Source organism: Balaenoptera acutorostrata, chromosome 2 (assembly GCF_949987535.1).
Source record: "Balaenoptera acutorostrata chromosome 2, mBalAcu1.1, whole genome shotgun sequence".
NCBI lineage: Eukaryota > Metazoa > Chordata > Mammalia > Artiodactyla > Balaenopteridae > Balaenoptera > Balaenoptera acutorostrata.
In genome coordinates this window covers 123,831,323-123,850,303 of record NC_080065.1, presented here as the reverse complement: position 1 = coordinate 123,850,303, position 18,981 = coordinate 123,831,323, and the positions used below count along the sequence as shown (strand labels likewise).

General features: G+C 46.5%; 1 protein-coding gene across 1 annotated transcript; it reads left to right on the top strand.

The window, feature by feature from the left end:
• The first annotated feature begins 479 nt into the window (after nt 1-479).
• Nucleotides 480-18,464, top strand: GFRA3 (GDNF family receptor alpha 3). The gene is made up of 8 exons (XM_057541103.1): nt 480-633; nt 8,019-8,306; nt 13,024-13,116; nt 14,425-14,737; nt 16,557-16,660; nt 16,829-16,963; nt 17,373-17,461; nt 17,676-18,464. The coding sequence occupies exons 1-8, from the start codon at nt 558-560 to the stop codon at nt 17,763-17,765; spliced, it is 1,188 nt and encodes a 395-aa protein (XP_057397086.1). The 5' UTR covers nt 480-557; the 3' UTR covers nt 17,766-18,464.
• The last annotated feature ends 517 nt before the right edge of the window (nt 18,465-18,981 follow it).

Here is an 18,981-nt window from a genome sequence, read left to right as displayed (position 1 = left end):
AATATACTTGAAACGCAAGTGCCCTTGTGCATTTGTTCAAGTTTTGTTATTTCATTTGGGTTGGTTGTTCCTTGGTGGTAGAGGGGATTCCGGAAAGTGAGACAGGATTTTTTTTTTTTTTTTAATAAATATCTGGACCCCAGAGATGGCGAGTTTCCATTGACAGCTTCCACACTGTCTTGGGTAGAAGTCCTCCTCTAAACGAAGTTGACGGCCGACAGCATGTGGGCCGGCTGGGGTGGAGCACTCTTCAGAGCCAAAGACCGGCCGCTCCGGGGCCCGTGCCCTCGCTCGCCCTCACCCCCGCCTTGCCGGTCCAGTAGGAGAGTCGGCGTGGTGCGTCCGTCCACTTCGAAGTTGGAGGGCGGCGCCCGGGACCCTGGGTGGGAGCGTGTTGGCGCCGCGCGCGCGAGGCGGGGCGGGGCGGGAGGCGGTGGTGGGAGGCGCCGGCGGAGGAGCCCCGCTCGCAGTGCTCCAGCGCGAGGGGAGAGAGCACGCCGCGTCTGGTGCAGGCAGAGCGCCCTGGGACGCCGACAGTCGGCGTGCGCACCCCGCCAATGGCACGCCCCCCGAGCCCACGACCGCTGCTGCCTGCGCTCCTGCTGCTGCTGCTGCCGCTGCTGCTCCGAGCGGGTGAGTGTCGTCTGTGCGTCCGCGGAGCCCACTCCGGCTGGGGCGGGAGGGGGCGGGGGCTGGGGTGGTGGTGAGTGGTGGTGGTGACCGTGTAGGTGGGGTCCTGGCACCAGTGCCCAGGGAGGTCTCAGGCCCCGCACTGCTCCCTGGTAAGGGGCGTCCGTCTGTCCGAGCCGGGGGAACTGGAGGAGGAAGCCCAGGGTGGCAGGAAGGGGCTGGGTTCCACGCCTAGTCCAGTGACTGAACTTGTAGATTGAGTGCCAGCCATGACCAGGGCACCCAAGCATCTCTTCGCTCCTGGTTCCCCCTCTTCCCCCTTTTGAGGTGCGTCTATACAGTCGCAGAACAGCCAGCAGCCAGGCCACTACCACTACAGCATCTCTAGGAGGCGGGGAGAGTCAGAAGGAGGACTGCCTTTTGCTCCACGTGGGCTTCACCTCTTCCACCCCATATAAGGACTGCAGAAGTGGATACTAGGTACAGGTGAAGCTGGAGAAGTTTTTGTTAGGACTGACTTGTCATTGGGAACTCCCTGGCCGTCCAGTGGTTAGCACTCTGCACTTTCACGGAAAAAACAAACAAACAAACACAACTGACGTCACAAATTAAGGTTGAAAACTGCTTCCCAGAACTTGCCAACATCATTATTTGGTTGTGTGAATATTGGTGAGAATATTGCTCACCATCAACAAACCCCCTCTTCAGGATATACTTTATTATTATTTTAATTGGAGCAGAAAACTCACTAGTGGGCAAGATGGCCTTTCCGTGCAAGCTGCCCAGCACAGTGCCTTGCCGTGTTATAAATCCACAATAGGTGTTTTGTGGAATACATAGTTCAAGGCCGGGTTTTAGAACTATGCCATTCCCCCAAGGAGCATGCATGTGGCCTTTGGGAGTGGGATGGGTGCATGGAATCTCATTGTGGGGCTCCTGTCCAGAGCCTGCCTGGAGGGAATCGTGAGTCAGAGACCACATATCTACACATGACCTCAGTCCACAAAGTAGGACTGCAGAAGTGCAATCTTGGCTGAGAGACAGATATGGAAGGAAGGAAGGAAAGTATTGGTCTGTCCAGACTGACTTCATTAGTAAGTCAGAGCAGCAAGACATCACCGATCTGATTGGACTGCCCAGGAAATTTCACTAACCCTAACAGTATGGCTGTATGTCAGGATCAGGGGTAAACTTTAAATACCTTCCTCATGACCAATTTAGTGGAACAAGTTACCACCTGTTAATGATGAAACTTAACATGACCCCCACCTTCTTTTGTTGAGCTGCAATGCCCTTAAATCTACTACTACTCAGACTTGGTGAACTATCAGCTTAGAAATGAGAGAGGTTTACTTTTGAAAATTGTTACGACTCAATGTTTAGTCCAGTTAAAGCAATGAGACTTGGACCTGCTACGCTTCTTTCAGCAAGCACTTTCTGGGTACCTACCAGAAGTAACATCTTAAACATTCAGCATTTCTCAAACTGTTTAAATCCATGTCCCTTTTTGATAAAGATAAAACTCTGTCTTCCTTAAATAAATTTTGAAATTTCAGAATTTTTTTTTTAATTATTATTTATTTATTTATTTATTTTTTGGCTGTGTTGGGTTTTCGTTTCTGTGCGAGGGCTTCCTCTAGTTGCGGCAAGCGGGGGCCACTCTTCATCGCGGTGCGCGGGCCTCTCACTGTCGCGGCCTCTCTTGTTGCGGAGCACAGGCTCCAGACGCGCAGGCTCAGTAATTGTGGCTCACGGGCCCAGCCGCTCCGCGGCATGTGGGATCTTCCCAGACCAGGGCTCGAACCCGTGTCCCCTGCGTTGGCAGGCAGATTCTCAACCACTGCGCCACCCGGGAAGCCCAGAATTTTTTTAATGATACAAATGAACTTACAGAACAGAAACAGACTCATAGACTTAGAGAACGAACTTATGGTTAGCAGGTGGGAAGGGTTGGAGGGAGGAATAGTTTGGGAGTTTGGGATTGACATGTGCACACTGCTATATTTAAAATGGATAACCAACAAGGACCTACTGTATAGCACAGGGAACTCTGCTCAATATTATTTAACAGCCTAAATAGGAAAAGAATTTGAAAAAGAATAGATGCATGTATATGTATAACTGAATCACTTTGCTGTGCACCTGAAACTAACACATTGTTAATCAACTATACTCCAATATAAAATTAAAAATTTAATAAAAAAACTAGTTGCATTAAAAAAAGTTTTTTTGTTCATCTTCCACATATGAAATTGTCAAATATGCTTTTTTTATGTGATTTTTTTAACATCTTCATTGGAGTATAATTGCTTTACAATGGTGTGTTAGTTTCTGTTTTATAACAAAGTGCATCAGTTATACATATACAGATGTCCCCATATCTCTTTCCTCTTGTGTCTCCCTCCCTCCCACCCTCCCTATCCCACCCCTCTAGGTGGTCACAAAGCACCGAGCTGATCTCCCTGTGCTATGCGGCTGCTTCCCACTAGCTATCTATTTTACGTTTGGTAGTGTATATATGTCCATGCCACTCTCTCACTTTGTCCCAGCTTACCCTTCTCCCTCCCCGTATCCTCAAGTCCATTCTCTAGTAGGTCTGTAAATATGCTTTTTTGAACCACACATTCCCTTTGGAAATTCTGATACACCCCCAAAAGGGCCCATCCTCTCTCTTCCCCATCCCGTGCATTGAGAAACTCTGGTTTAATCCAACCCCCTTTTTTTTTTTTAAATTTTTTATTATTATTATTATTTGTTTTATTTTATTTATTTATGGCTGTGTTGGGTCTTCATTTCTGTGCGAGGGCTTTCTCTAGTTGTGGCAAGCGGGGACCACTCTTCATCGCCGTGTGCGGGTCCCTCACTATCGCGGCCTCTCGTTGCGGAGCACAGGCTCCAGACGCACAGGCTCAGCAATTGTGGCTCACGGGCCCAATTGCTCCGTGGCATGTGGGATCTTCCCAGACCAGGGCTCGAACCCGTGTCCCCTGCATTGGCAGGCAGATTCTCAACCACTGCGCCACCAGGGAAGCCCCAACCCCCTTTTTAAAAATCAAAATTAATACCAAAAATCCATTATGAACAAAATACCAAATTTTTAAATTAAAAGAGTAATAATGCCATGCTGAGGCATATTGGAACCTGAAGCAAAAGGAAAAATCAGTACTACTGATCCTGTCTTTTTTTTTTTTTTTTTTTTTTTTTAAGATTGGACAGAAGGAGAAACTGAACTATGATGTAGTCTTAACAAAGGCCTTAGTCAACCCCATGGGGAACTCTGACGGAACGGCCCTAGAGAATATTACAGGCTGAGGTTGAGAGGCTGGTTTTTAGTACATTTATTTTTATTTATTTATTTATTTTTGGCTGTGTTGGGTCTTCGCTTCTGTGCGAGGGCTTTCTCCAGTTGTGGCAAGCGGGGGCCATTCTTCATCGCGGTGCGCAGGCCTCTCACTATCGCGGCCTCTCTTGTTGCGGAGCACAGGCTCCAGACGTGCAGGCTCAGTAGTTGTGGCTCACAGGCCTAGTCGCTCCGCGGCATGTGGGATCCTCCCAGACCAGGGCTCGAACCCGTGTCCCCTGCATTGGCAGGCAGACTCCCAACCACTGCGCCACCAGGGAAGCCCGATCCTGTCTTTTTTTACACATTGGATATGGCACCAACTCTCAAACTTTAGGTTACATCATTCTCTCCAGTAAACTTACTAAAATTCAGATTCCCAGGCTTTATCACCAGAGGTTCTGATTTGGTAGTTCGTGCTAGGGCTCAGAAATCTGCATTTTAATAAGTAATCTAATTGATTATTATGTGATTGGAAGAGAAGGTTGGACTACCTAAACTCAGAGGCCCCTCCTAATTTTGGGACTCTTTGATTATAAGTAGAGAGAAGGGGCCCAGAGAAGTTATCAGGGTGGCTCACAAAATGTCTCTGTTATGTGGTCATTTTTTAAATATTAGTAGGAGCTTACAAAGAACAAGCCCTGTTCTAGGCACTGGCAACAGAGTAGTGACAAGATAGACATGGAAGTCTAGCCGGGGAGATAATAAAAAATGAAGTAAAAAACTATCGAGTGGTGATAAGTGCTATGCAGAGAATTGGAACAACAGTGTGTTAGAGTAGCTGGGGGGCTATTTTACATTGGTTGGTTGGGGATGGCCTTTGTGAGATGACACTGAATGACCGGAAGGGCCCAGCCATGTGAAGATCAGGTGGAAGAGCATGCAAAACAGAAAGAAGGCCAGTGCAGATGGAGGGAAGTGGGAGAGGAAGAGAGAGCTAGGAGGTAAGATTAGAGAGGTAGGCAGGGACCAGGTCTTTACAAGGCTTTGTAAACCAAGGCACATAAACTAGATCTTAACCTAAGTTCAATGGAAGCTGTTGGAGGGATTTAAGCAGAGAAATGAGATCATCTGATTTGCAGTTTTTAAGAGATGATCCCATATAATGCTAGTCAGTATTAGAATTATGTTATATTCACACAATGGATTGCTATACAGCAGTGAAAATAAGCTATTTACAACTATACTTATCAGTGTGGGTGAATTTCAGAAACGTAATATTGAGCAAAAGAAGCCAAAACACCAAAAGCACATGTTGTATGATTGAAAAACAGGCAAAACAAATTGCTAATGTTAGAAATCAGGATATTGTATTATATTTGCTTCGTTGGGAAGATGGTGACTGGCAGATGGCTTCTGGGGTGCTGGTAATGTTCTGGTTCTTTACCTGGGGATCTGGTTACACAGGTGTATATAATTTGAAATTAAACTATATACTTTTGATTTATGTATTTTTCTATATGTTATACTTTAATTAATTTATTACCAAACATGATATACAAATGGCTAACAAACACATGAAAATATGCTCAATATCATTAGTTATTAGAGAAATGCAAGTGAAAACCACAGTGAGATACTACCTCACACCCACAAGGATGGCTATAAAAACAGAGCAAAAAACAGAAAACACGAGTTGGCAAGTATGTAGAGCAATTGGAACCACCCTCATGCATTGCTAGTAGGAATGTAAAATGGGACAGCCACTGTGGAAAACAATTTGGTGGTTCATCAAAAAGTTAAACATAGAATTACGTATGACCCAGTAATTCCACTCCTGCGTATACACCCAAGAGAAATGAATACAGGTATTCAAGCAAATACTTGTACATTATTCTTCACTTAACACTGTTCACAATAACCAAAAGGTGGAAACAACCCAAATGTACATCAACTAATGTTTAGGTAAACAAAATATGGTATATCCATACAATTAAATATTATTCATAAGAAAGAATGAAATATTGATATATGCCACAATGTGGATGAGCCTTGAAAACAGCATGTTAGGTGAAAGAAGCTACATACAAAAGAGTATATATTTTATGGTTCTATTTACATGAAATACTAGAATAGGTAAATGTGTAGAGACAGAAAGCAGACTAGTGGTTGCCAGATACTAGGGGAAAGGGAGAATGGAAAGTGACTGTTTAATGGGTATGGGCTTCCTATTAGGGTGATGAAAATGAATCGGAATTAGAAGTGATGGTTGTATAGCATGGTGAATGTACTAAATGCCATTTAACTGTACCCTTTAAGATAATTAATTTTATGTTGCATGAATTTTTTTCTTTCTCTTTTTCTTTTTAAAGTAAAGTTTGTACCTTTTGACTACCTTCATCCAGTTCTCCCTCCCCACCCTCTGCCTCTGGTAACTGCAAATCTGATTTATTTTCCTATGAGTTTGTTTTTGAAGTATAATTGACCTACAGTACTATGTTCCTGGTGTACAACATAGTGATTTGCTATTTCTATACATTTCAGAATGATCGCCAGGCATGAATTTTACCCCAATAAAAATGTTTTCCAACCTAAAAAAGTTCTTAAAAAAGATGAATGCAACAACAAAAAGAAAGGTAATTATGTGAAGTGAAGGATGTATTAATTTTAACACATCTTATTGTTAACACATCTAATCTTATTGTGGTAACATTTTACAATATATACATAAATCATCATGTTGTATACCGAAAGCTTAAACAATGTTGTATGTCAATTATATCTCCATAAAGCTGGAAAGCAAAAAAAGATGGCTGAATGGTATGGTAGAATGAATTTGGAAGGTGGAATCACTGAGACCAATAAGGACTCTCAACTAGTTCAGACAAGAGTTGATGGTGGCTTGAGCTAAGGAGATGGTGATAGATGTGGAGAGAAGTGGACAGATTCCAGATATGTAGTGGAGTTGACAGGACTTAATGGATTGAACATAGAATGAGAAGGAAAGAGAAGAATTCAGAATGACTCCTAGATGTTCTGCCTTGAAAAACTGGGGGATGATGGTGTGCTATTACCACCTGATAGGGACCCTAAGTCCTAGGGTGCAGGGCCTTTCTCCAGAGCTGAACTATAACCAACCTTGATATTCCTGAGTGAGTGACAGAATCTATAAAAGCCCCCCACCCCAACCCCAACCAGTTCCCACTGTAAGGTATTTTTAATTGACTTTTTTTTTTTTTGGCCACGCTGCGCAGCTTGTAGGATCTTCATTCCCTGACCACGGATCAAACCTGGGCCCTGGCAGTGAAAGTGCCGAGTCCTAACCACTGGACCGCCAGAGAATTCCCCTTAAGTGACTTTTTTTTTTTTTTTTAAATTTTATTTAATTAATTTATTTATTTATGGCTGTGTTGGGTCTTCGTTTCTGTGCGAGGGCTTTCTCTAGTTGCGGCAAGCGGGGGGCCACTCTTCATCGCGGTGCGCGGGCCTCTCACTATCGCGGCCTCTCTTGTTGCGGAGCACAGGCTCCAGACGCACAGGCTCAGTAGTTGTGGCTCACGGGCCTAGTTGCTTCGCGGCATGTGGGATCTTCCCAGACCAGGGCTCGAACCCGTGTCCCCTGCATTGGCAGGCAGATTCTCAACCACTACGCCACCAGGGAAGCCCCCCTTAAGTGACTTTTAATGGAAGACTCAGAGTTGTTGCTAACTGTCATTTAGCACTCCCATGCACATTCTCAACTCTCTGGTTATGATGCTAGCCCTGTCCATGGCATAGCTCTGCTCAGGGCCCTCTTCCCAGTGCCTGGCTGGGCCATCAGGCTCAGCTTCAAATAATGTCCCCCTCCCCCTCCCAGGAGGCTGAGCAGCTTGTCTTCATCAAACCCCCACCTCTTCTTGAGCCTGATCTCTTCTGTCCAGATTGTGACAGCTGCAGACCCTCTACTCCTACTGGACTTCTTTCTCCCCGCTAAAGGCCTTTGTGCCACCCCAAGACTTTCCTGCTAAAGATTTCATCCAGAATCCCCCCACCCTACCTTATGACTAGGTTCTCCCAGACAGCTACTCTGACCTTATGTGAGCCTCATTTGGTCTCTCTCCCTCCATAGGGGACCACCTCCCCACAGAAGGCCGGCTCATGAACAGCTGTATCCAGGCCAGGAGGAAGTGCCAGGCCGATCCCACTTGCAATGCTACCTACCACTACTTGAATTCCTGTGCCTCTAGTATAAGCACCTCATCACCTGCAGAGGAGCCTTCGGTCCCTGAGGACTGCATGGAGGCAGCACAGCAGCTCAGGAATAGCTCTCTGATGAGCTGCACATGCCATCGGCACATGAAGAACCAAGCTACCTGCCTGGACATCTACTGGACCGTTCACCCTGCCCGTAGCCTTGGTGAGGCCCCTATCCTAGAGTGGGTTAAGCTAGGGAAGATGGCTCTTGGGAGTTGTTTTTTAATCCTGCTGGATATGGGCCACATGGTAGATTCTGACAGGGATGATAATGAAGCTCTGCATTTGACGTCAGTAAAAAATGGAAGGAGGAATTGGCAGTATGCTTTTGGGCCCCACAGTACTGCCCTCCCTTCTCACTACTTCCCCCTTTTTTTTATCTGGAAACATGTAGCTGCCTCTTGGAAGGTCTCTGAACCAGGCTAAGGCCCAACATGGGGAGCTCCTGGAACAGACGGATATGGAGAGGAAATGGAGGGAAATGGTCTTAACTCATAAACAGGCTGCAAATACAACATAATCCATAGGTTCAGAGAGACTGGGAGGCAGTGTCCTGGTCCAGCCTTTAACAGAGAGGATATTCATTAACCAGACGAGATGGTAAAAGACGGAAGGCACTGGAAGAGCCAAAGAGAGGAGCTTCCTCTGACTCTTGAGATCCCTTTCTGTATCAGTCAGCTTTTACTAGACTATGCTGCAGTAACACAACAGGGTCTTGTAAAACAAAAGTTAAGTTCTTGCTCATGTTCTGTGTTAGCTGTGTTATGTGTCCTCTTCATTCTGGGATCCAGTACAGCCTCTACCTGGGATGTTCCCTTCTCATGGCAGAGGGAAATGAGCAATGGCAGAACCATTTGATGCCTTTAAAAGCTTCTGCTCAGATGTTACATAAAATACTTCTGCTCACATTCCATTGACAAAGCAAATCACGTGGTCAAACCTGACATCAGTGGGAAGGGGAAGTATACTCCTCCCACAGGGGACACTGAAAAATCACATGGCAGTAAATGAGGATGCATAGTCTTACAGGGAGGACAAAAATAATTGTAAACAATAATGCAATCTACCATAGTCCACCAGTTGGTCATTCATTTCCCTCCCTTTCACAAGCAAAATATACCTACTCACTTTCTAAGGAAGGTGCCTAAGAATTCCATCTAAGCAGGACATCAGGCTCCAAGTCTAGGATCTTGTGATAATTTCTATATCAGGTCTGGATGTGGTTTCTCTTAATCTAGAAACCTATGCACTAAAAAGTCATCTGCTGGGCTTCCCTGGTGGCACAATGGTTAAGAATCCACCTGCCAATGCAGGGGACAGGGGTTCGAGCCCTGGTCCGGGAAGATCCCACATGCCGCAGAGCAACTAAGCCCCTGCACCACAACTACTGAGCCTACACTCTAGAGCCCGCATGCCACAACTACTGAAGCCCGCACGCCTAGAGTCCATGCTCTGCAACAAGAGAAGCCCGTGCACCTCAATGAAGGGTAGCCCCGCTCGCTGCAACTAGAGAAAGCCTGCGCACAGCAATGAAGACCCAACACAGCCAAAAATACAGATAAATAGATAAATTAAAAAAAAAAAAGTCATCTGCTTCCCATCTATACTCAATATATAATAATGGAATGGGGACAGGAGAAGCACAACAAACTCTCTCAGAAAGAGGAGTAATGGGAAGCACACAGCAGATGTTGATTCACAGCAGTTCTGAAGTCCTGCCACACAATTGTTGCAAGGGCCGTCTTCTCTGGGAGTAGGGATTGCTCTTTAATAAGGCCCTGCTTTTGCTCATTGGGGAGCAAAAAGCCCAGGAGTTTCCCAGCCCCCTGGGATGTCCTTCGTTTTCCATTATTTTCTTGGGCTACATCTGGAAAGGGCATTGGAGACTATGACCTCCTTAGGGACTGAGTAGCATTCTCCACTTGCTTCCTACCTGAGGAATGTTGGAGCATCTTAAGTCTCAAATAGAGTCTCTTTTAATCCAGGCTGGTGGCTCTTAGCAGTACAACTCTCTCAAAACATAATTGCGTTTTATGTCTGATTTCTGTCACCTCATGTGCCAGTAGCCTTTCCTATAATCCCTTTCAAGACATACATCTCTTTTGAGACCTAATTAGAGGTACCTTGCCCTTATCAAGCTTCTGTGGGAGAGCCACTATCTTAGTCTTTTTTCCCTGAGAACATTTGTCCAACAGGCAGGATTTATTGGATACTGTCTTAACAGAGAGATCTCCACAAAGGGCATGATAGCCACAAACTTGAATTGGTCTTTGCCCCAAGGCTGAGTTGTAATCGACCTTATTACTCAATGAATTTTTCAATTTTACCTTTTACCATTTGAATATGAGAAGGAGTTGCATTTCTTAATTTTGCAGGTCCTAGAATTTCTGTATTCTTTCTTTTCTGTTTCCTCTCTGTGTGTAAACTGGTCAGTTCTCTGAGCTTATATCTTTCTCGTAGTACCATGCCAAGTGTGGCTATCAGCAATCAAGACATATTAGTAATCTTCAGCTTCTCAGCTTCTTCCCCTTAAAGCACAAGCTCACTCAGTACATCATCTTCCTTCCAAGTTATTGCAGGCAACGATTTTACCAAATGCTTTGCCACTGCATAATGAGGGCTGCCATCTTCCCAGCCCCCAGTAACAGCTTATTCACCACCCACTACCTAGTCCCAAAGCCAATACCATTTATTTTAGATCTTTTTTTGTTACTTCAGCACTCCATTTCTAGATACCAATTACATTTTTTAACATCTTTATTGGAGTATAATTGCTTTACAATGTTATGTTAGTTTCTGCTGTATAACAAAGTGAATCAGCTATATGTATACATATATCCCCATATCCCCTCCCTCTTGTGTCTCCCTCCCACCCTCCCTGTCCCAACCCTCTAGGTGGTCACAAAGCACTGAGCTGATCTCCCTGTGCTATGCAGCTGCTTCCCACTAGCTAGCTATTTTACATTTGGTAGTGTATATATGTCAATGCTACTCTCTCACTGCATCACAGATTACCCTTCCTCCTCCCCGTGTCCTCAAGTCCACTCTCTATGTCTGCGTCTTTATTCCTGTCCTGCCCCTAGGTGCATCAGAACCATTTTATATTTTTAGATTCCATTATATGACCAATTATGTTTTTAATAAGAATTTGCTACATTATGCAACCAACCCCAAATCTCTGGCTTTCACCAACAAAAATATATCTTTTGTTCATGTTACACATCTGCTGTGGGCTTCCATGAGTTGGCTTTGGAGGACAATTTTGTTATTTATTTATTTATTCATTTATTTATTTATTTATTTATTTTTGGCTGTGTTGGGTCTTCGTTGCGGTGCGCGGGCTTCTCATTGCGCTGGCTTCTCTTGTTGCGCAGCACGGGCTCTAGGCATGCGGGCTTCAGTAGTTGTGGCTCGCGGGCTCTAGAACGCAGGCTCAGTAGTTGTGGCGCACGGACTTAGTTGCTCCACAGCATGTGGGATCTTCCTGGACCAGGGATCGAACCCGTGTCCCCTGCATTGGCAGGCGGATTCTTAACCACTGCGCCACCAGGGAAGTCCCATGAGTTGGTTTTGTCTTTGCTCCACCTGTCTTCTTCATTTGAGGATCCAGGATGGTAGATGGAAAAGAGCCAAGCAGGATCACATGATAGTTCTTGAAACTTAGAGGTGATTTTGCCTCTTTAGCTCACAATCCGAAGGCCAAAGCAAGTCACATGGCCAAGCCTTACAGTAGCGTGGGAAAGTACAGTCCTCTCATGGGGACCTAAAAGTCACAAGGCAACAGGTGAGGTTGTATAATCCTCCCACAGCAAGCAATTGGAAACAAACTCTCCTTGTTCCCTGATTTCCACTCCTCATCCTAATCACTTCTCTTTTAGAACTTCCACTGAGACTTCTCCCTGAATCCTCTTGTCTCCCCCTCTTTTCCCTTGGGAGCTCCCAGGTCTTTACAAGCATCCAAACCATCCTTTCCTGTTTGCTTGATATCATCTATATCCCTTCCCTCCTAAAGACATATTCACAAAGGCCTATTGGGTGACATCCCTGCAAGCTCACCTCTGTCTTCAACATTTATTGAGCACCTACCATGCGTATGAGCTATGCAGTGATCTTGTTTTTTTAATTGAAGTATAGTTGGTTAACAATGTTGTGTATGCAGTGATTTTATAAGACCTAGTGATTTTATAAGGTCTTAAGGAGCCCACAGCCCGATGGGGTGTTTGAAAGAGATGTGTTTCCTTTCAGATCATTTCTCTCCCTTCTCTGCTTTTCTCAGTCAGGTTCAGTTCCAGACCTAGTCTCATTTGCATCACCTCAGCATGCAATGCATCTCCATAGCCAAGTGGTCAGGCCTGGAACAGAGTCCACCACTGCCCCTTCTCCAATAGCAAGAGAAAACAAGACAGAGTCCCCTTGCCTGCTTATGTGCCTACAGGCAATATTTGTAGTAGTTAGGAGCAGAGACTGTGAAGTCAGGTAATCCAGGTTTCAAATCCCGGCTCCATTTACTAGTTTATGTGAACTTGAGCAAGTGCATTAACCTCTCTTATCCTCAGTTTCCCTTTACCTACCCAAAGACTTCTATGAAGACTAAGTGAAATTGTATGTATATATATATATTTTTTTTCTACTTGCACCATAGTGCCCAGTACACAGTGTGCTCAACAAACAGTAGCTTTATTATTCTTATCATTAAACCCAGTTTGTTTGTCAAGCCTAGCCTATACCTTTATGGCCCTGTTCTTTTTCTCTCCTCTGCCCAGCGTGCAGCTATTTAGGTAGAGACTGTGCCTTTTCTTTTTCTCCAGCAGCCTCAATCCCTCCTGCTCCCACCCCCAGCCCCATCCTCAGGATTCTGGTGCTCCCCATCTTGTCTCTAGGTGACTATGAGCTGGATGTCTCTCCCTATGAAGACACAGTGACCAGAAAACCCTGGAAAATGAATCTCAGCAAACTGAACATGCTCAAACCAGGTGTGGAAGGCAAGCTGGGGCTGGGATATGGGAGGGCCTGGACCCTGAGGGAAGGGTGGCTGGTGGGGAACACAAGCTGGGAGAATGAAGGGGGAGAGTTCTAGCCTGCCAGGTAGCTAAAGAAGCACTCTCAGGGTGAGAGTCTGAGCTATGCCGCATGATCTAGTCTCACAAGTCAACACAGAGCAATAGTTATTAGGGAGGTATTCCAAGAGAGCCCATTAGAGCTCCCTGGTTGCAAAAGGTGGATCTCTACAAAGGGTTTGGTGGGAGTGGCAGCAGTCCCAGAAAAAAAAGTGCTGAAATGGAGTATTTACCCTAATTCGAGGCAGCCAGGAAAGTAGCTTTTTGTCCCTGAAGACTAGGAAATTGCTTGTTCTCAACCATTCTAATGGGATGGGCGAGGTGTTGGGCAGGGAAAATGGTGAGAGAGAGCGTGACTCCTCAGGGGGTGACTCAGGGTGGGGAGCCATCTGTCTGGCAAGGACTATGATGCATGTCTTTCAGGAAAGTGAGGCTGTTGTATTAATTGGAAAGGAACACACACATGCACTCTCTTTTTGAGAAAGATGTGAGCTTTATTGTACAGTCAGTACTGTGTTAGAATTTTGAGAGAAAAGCATAGAGATTTATGTATGACAAACTCTAGGTTACAGGGAATCTGGGAATAACCTATTCCAGTTACTCCATTGTTCTGACTGCTGGAATATTCTGTTAATAGAAATATCACCATAATTTCCCAAGACTCAGAGTATGGGGGGTTTTATGCATGCATCAATCAATGAAAGATGGGCAGAATAGACAGTTGCAGAACCAAAATCCTAAATAGAATTTGGTTGCATCTGCTGTGGACAATCCAGAAAGTACTTTTCTGCACCAGGAGGATTGCAGGATCCTAGTTCCCCCACCAGGGATGGAATGCTTCAGAAGTGAAAGTGGGGAGCCCTAACCACTGAACTGCCAGGGAATTCCCCAGAAAGTACTTTAGAATGTTGTAGGGCCTCTTGGTTACAGTTTCCACCATGGGATCTCACTCATTGCATAGGATTGAGGAAAGGGTTTGGTTAGATGTATATGGCTTTTTTTTTTTTTAAACCTAGGCAAGCAGAGGAGCAGGATGGGAGAGGCTCACGAATACCAGATACTGTTTGTGGGTAGAGGGAAAGGCCTTATTCGGGGCAGTCCTCCCTGATAGGAGTGCCTTCCCACTACCGTCCTTGTGAAATCAGAGGGTTGCCGGGATTCCTGGGGAGGCTGGGCTGCAGGTCTGCAGAGAGGACCGCTGACTTGGTGCCCCTCTCCCCCCAGACTCGGACCTCTGCCTCAAGTTCGCCATGCTGTGCACTCTTAATGACAAGTGTGACCGGCTGCGCAAGGCATACGGGGAGGCGTGCTCCGGGTCCCGCTGCCAGCGCCACACTTGCCAAAGGCAGCTGCGCTCCTTCTTCGAGAAGGCGTCGGAGCCCCACGCTCAGGGCCTGCTGCTGTGTCCGTGCGCGCCCACCGACCAGGGTTGCGGGCAGCGCCGGCGCAACACCATCGCCCCCAGCTGCTCACTGCCATCGGAGGCCCCCAACTGCCTGGAGCTGTGGCACATATGCGTGTCCGACCCGCTGTGCAGGTGCCGGGTGCTGGGTGCGGGCGGATGGGGTGGACACCACTCCTTCCGCGCCTCCTTCCTGGGCAGGGCTGGGTCTGAACCACTCTCCCTGCCGCAAGGCACCGTGAACCGACCTTACCATGTAGTTACCCTGGATACTTTCTGAAACTCTTTTCTAAAAACAATAAAATATAATAAAATAAAATTATATAGAAAGAGTGTAAAAACTTTAGGAAATATAAAAGTGTTAAAATATCACTCAAAACCCATCACCTGGAGGTAATCTACCATAATTTGGGGGGCATTTCTTAACAGTCTTTTTTCTCTCCAGGTAAACAAAATCAGACACCAACCTTGTTTTGCAACCTGGTTCTACCACTTACTTCTCTGTAACCTTGGGCAAGTTACTTTACCTCTCTGAGTCCCGCTTCCTCTTCTGTAAGATATTACATGGAGCTCTCAAAAATCATAATACTAACACTTACTGAGTACTTACTTACTATGGGCTAAGTACTATTTTAAGTACTTAACATCTATTAATTTATCTAAGCTTCACAAGAACCCTATAAGATAGTTGCTATTATTACTTTTTTTAAAAAAATTATTTATTTATTTTTGGCTGCATTGGGTCTTTGTTGCTGCACGTGGACTTTCTCTAGTTGCAGCGAGCGGGGGCTACTCTTTGTTGCATTGTGCAGGCTTCTCATTGTGCTGGCTTCTCTTGTTGTGGAGCATGGGCTCGAAGCACAGGCTTCAGTAGTTGTGGCACGTGGGCTTCAATAGCTGTGGCTTGCGGGCTCTAGAGCGCAGGCTCAGTAGTTGTGGCACACGGGCTTAGTTGCTCCGCGGCATGTGGGATCTTCCCAGACCAGGGCTCGAACCCGTGTCACCTGCATTGGCAGGCAGATTCTTAACCACTGTGCCACCGGGGAAGCCCTATTACTATTTTTTTATCATCCTCAGTTTACAGATGAAGAAACCACAGCAGAGAAAGGTTAAATAACTTGCTCAAATTCACCTAGGTAGTAAGTCAGGTTTGTTAATGAGGTTTGGATTTCCTTCATAGGAAGTCTGGCCTAGAGCCTGTGCTCCTAAAGGCTCTGTTATGCTGCCTGTTATTATGCTGGGAGCTATGGGTTGGCCAAAAAGTTCGTTTGGGTTTTTATGTAAAAAACCCGAACGAACTTTTTGGCCAATCCAATATTACTATTACTGTTACATAACAAGAGCTGGGCTAGATGACTAAGATACTCTCCCTTCCTTCAAGGAGTTTGCAACTGAGTGGGGATGACAGATAAGTAAACCACCAATCTAACACAAGGCAAAATGTAAGGAAAGGTGCACAAATATACACACAAAAATATACTCATAATTCCATCCCCTGAAGATAACCAGCTTTACCTATTTTAGTATGAGTGTTAAAAATAATAATATCTAACATTTACTGAACACTCACTGTATACCAGGCACTGTGTTAAATGCTATACATGTATTCTCTTACTTCATCCTCACAAAAATCCACAAGGTAGTGTTATTTTCATCTCTATTTACTGTCAAGGAAATTGAGGCTAAAGAAACTGCCTGAGATCTCATAATTAGGGATTGTGGAGCCCAAATTCAAAGTGATATGCTGTGGAGGCTGGGGTGATGGTGCATTTAATTGTGACAGGAGCAGGCTTCACTGAGGAGGAAGCCATGGGCCAGGCTCTGAAAAAGGCAGAGGCAGATTTGGCATGAAGATGGACATCTCAACTAAAGGGGCAGCAAGGTGACACTGTGGCAAGGTGAAGGCTGCAGGCCAGACCATCAACAGGGACTCTTAAAATTTCCCTTCTTCCAGATCGCGCCTGGCGGATTTTCAGACCCACTGCCATCCCATGGACATCCTAGGGACCTGTGCAACAGAGCAGTCCAAATGTCTGCGAGCATACATGGGGCTGATTGGTGAGGCTGGGGGGCATGTTTAGGAAACCTACAGGTTGGCCAGCCTTGGGGGGGTGAAAATGCTCTGGAGACTGAACCCCCATGGAGTGGTCCTGAGACAGGTGGGAGAGGATGGGAGCTGAAGGTAGGGTTGGCTTAGGCACTGACAATCCTCTTTTCACCCCGTAGGGACTGCCATGACTCCCAACTTTGTCAGCAATGTCAATGCCAGTGTTGCCTTAAGCTGCACCTGCCGAGGCAGTGGCAATCTGCAGGAGGAGTGTGAGCGTCTGGAAGAGTCCTTCTCCCGAAACCCCTGCCTCAGTGAGTGCTCTCCACCTGCTCCCAGCCCCCATGGCTGGCTCAGCTTGACCCAGGGAGAGGGAAAGGGTCAGCTCTGTGGACCACTGGTTCCATCCATCTCCTGCAGACAGAGCAGCCCCCTCCTCAGCACAGGCTTACATCTCCCCAGCCTGGGCCTTTCTGCCTTCTCCCATTCTCTGAGTGACCCACCCCCATCCCCAGCCAAGCTGCCTCTTCACTTGCCTGGGCCCTAGGGACACTCTTCAGCTCAAGGAATAGCAAGCAGAATGAGATAATATCCCATTCCCAGCTGCCACCCACCCACCCTTGTATATCCCAGGGTCCCTGAGACATACCCTTTCCTTCTTTGGGAGCCTGAGAGATCTCCAGCATCTGCCTGCTTTCAGTCTTCCTTCTCTCCTCTCCTCAGTGGAGGCCATTGCAGCTAAGATGCATTTTCACAGCCAACTCTTCTCCCAGGACTGGACAGCCTCTACCTTTTCCCCGATGGAACGCCAGGTAGGGCCTCCTCTGTTACACCCCTCCTACCTTTACTGGACTAGCTGGGGGAAACCCAGACAAGGCAGGCAAGAGGTTGGATGGGGGCGTTGAACTCCTTGTGGTCATGAATCCTTTAGACCTCTAGCGGACACCTCAGGGGAGGAGGACAGGCCTTGACTGAGGCTAAGGTGGTGAAAAGGGTGGAGCTGACTCCATTTTATTTTTTCCACAGAACAAAAACCCTGCTCTGAGGCCACAGCCCTGGGTGCCCTCTCTTTTCTCCTTTACACTTACCTTGATTCTGCTCCTGAGCCTCTGGTAGCTGGACTTCCCTGGGGGCTCTCTTCCCCTCTACCACACCCAGCTGACCTGCAGCCTGCAAGGGGTGAGGAAAGGACAGCATCAGGAAGGAGGTTCGGTACACAGCATGGCAACCCTGACCCCACCCAACACCTCCAGTCGACTCCAGATTAGGCCACAGTAGAAGCTGACTAGCCTAGTTCTCATTCCCTTCACTTCTTTTTTTGTTTTGTTATGTTTTGTTGTTGTTGTTTTTGGCCGTGCCACTTGGCTTTTGGGATCTTAGTTCCCCGACCAGGGATTGAACTGGGCCCTTGGCAGTGAAAGCTCAGAGTCCTAACCACTGGACCGCCAGAGTCATTCCCTTCACTTCTGACTCAGGCTGCCCCTCTTAGGACTTTAGCCATATCTTCTGGTGGTGTCCAGCTCTACCAGGCTCTCTCCTTACTCCTTTCTTCTGCCCACCGGGATCACCCAGGCTCTAACAAATCAGTCACGCTTTCTTGCATTCTCCAGGTAGGCAGGGCTGGGTGTTCTGAAGCAACCTAGAAAGACATTCCTCATGGTGAGGAAAGCTGGAGCAAGACTCTTGGCCCCTTGTCTCCTCCTCTGAATGGGGGATGGGAACCTACTGCCTGCCCGGGGATCCTACAGAACATTTGAGCCTCAGGAGCTGGAGCATATGGGCCTTGCTTTCTTCCTGCTACTGTCCCAAAGTCCCCTTAGCCTCTTGGATCATGATTAAACATTTTAACTTAAAACTTTTCTCTTTTCCCATCGTCTCATACTGTGAATTTTATAGAACTGGGGGTGTTACAGACACAAGAGCACAGGCCAGGTGATCTAGGAGACACAGCAACCCTGCCACCAGATGCTATGTGACCCCCAGGCAAGTCTCTCAGCCTCTCTGTGTACTTGACATGGAGTTGGAAGAAAAATAATTTATGTGAGGCTGTGGACCGGGTACCTGTTCCAGCTCCAGCCATTTTGGGGATGCTGCCTGGGATCTGCCACAGAGCTGAGGGGGGAGGGTCCATAGTCAACCACAGCATTTGAGCACCTGCTTGTGTTATCGGTCTGCTGCATACCATAATGGGGGCTGGAGGAAAGGAGAGACTGGTCCTTGAACTCATGTGCAATCCAGTTGGGATAAGGAAACAGCTACCCATCCAAAGTAGTTGGGAAAATATATTTGTAGGGCTGTGGAAATTTGTCTGTTAATTCATTCACTCACTCTT

What these genes read in the sequence shown, in the direction of transcription:
- GFRA3 (XM_057541103.1), top strand. Translation starts at nt 558, where the DNA reads ATGGCACGCCCCCCGAGCCCACGACCGCTGCTGCCTGCGCTCCTGCTG. An exon ending in GCCGCTGCTGCTCCGAGCGG is followed by an intron (nt 634 to 8,018) that starts GTGAGTGTCGTC and finishes CTCCCTCCATAG; the next exon opens with GGGACCACCTCCCCACAGAA. An exon ending in TTTCCCCGATGGAACGCCAG is followed by an intron (nt 17,462 to 17,675) that starts GTAGGGCCTCCT and finishes TTTTTTCCACAG; the next exon opens with AACAAAAACCCTGCTCTGAG.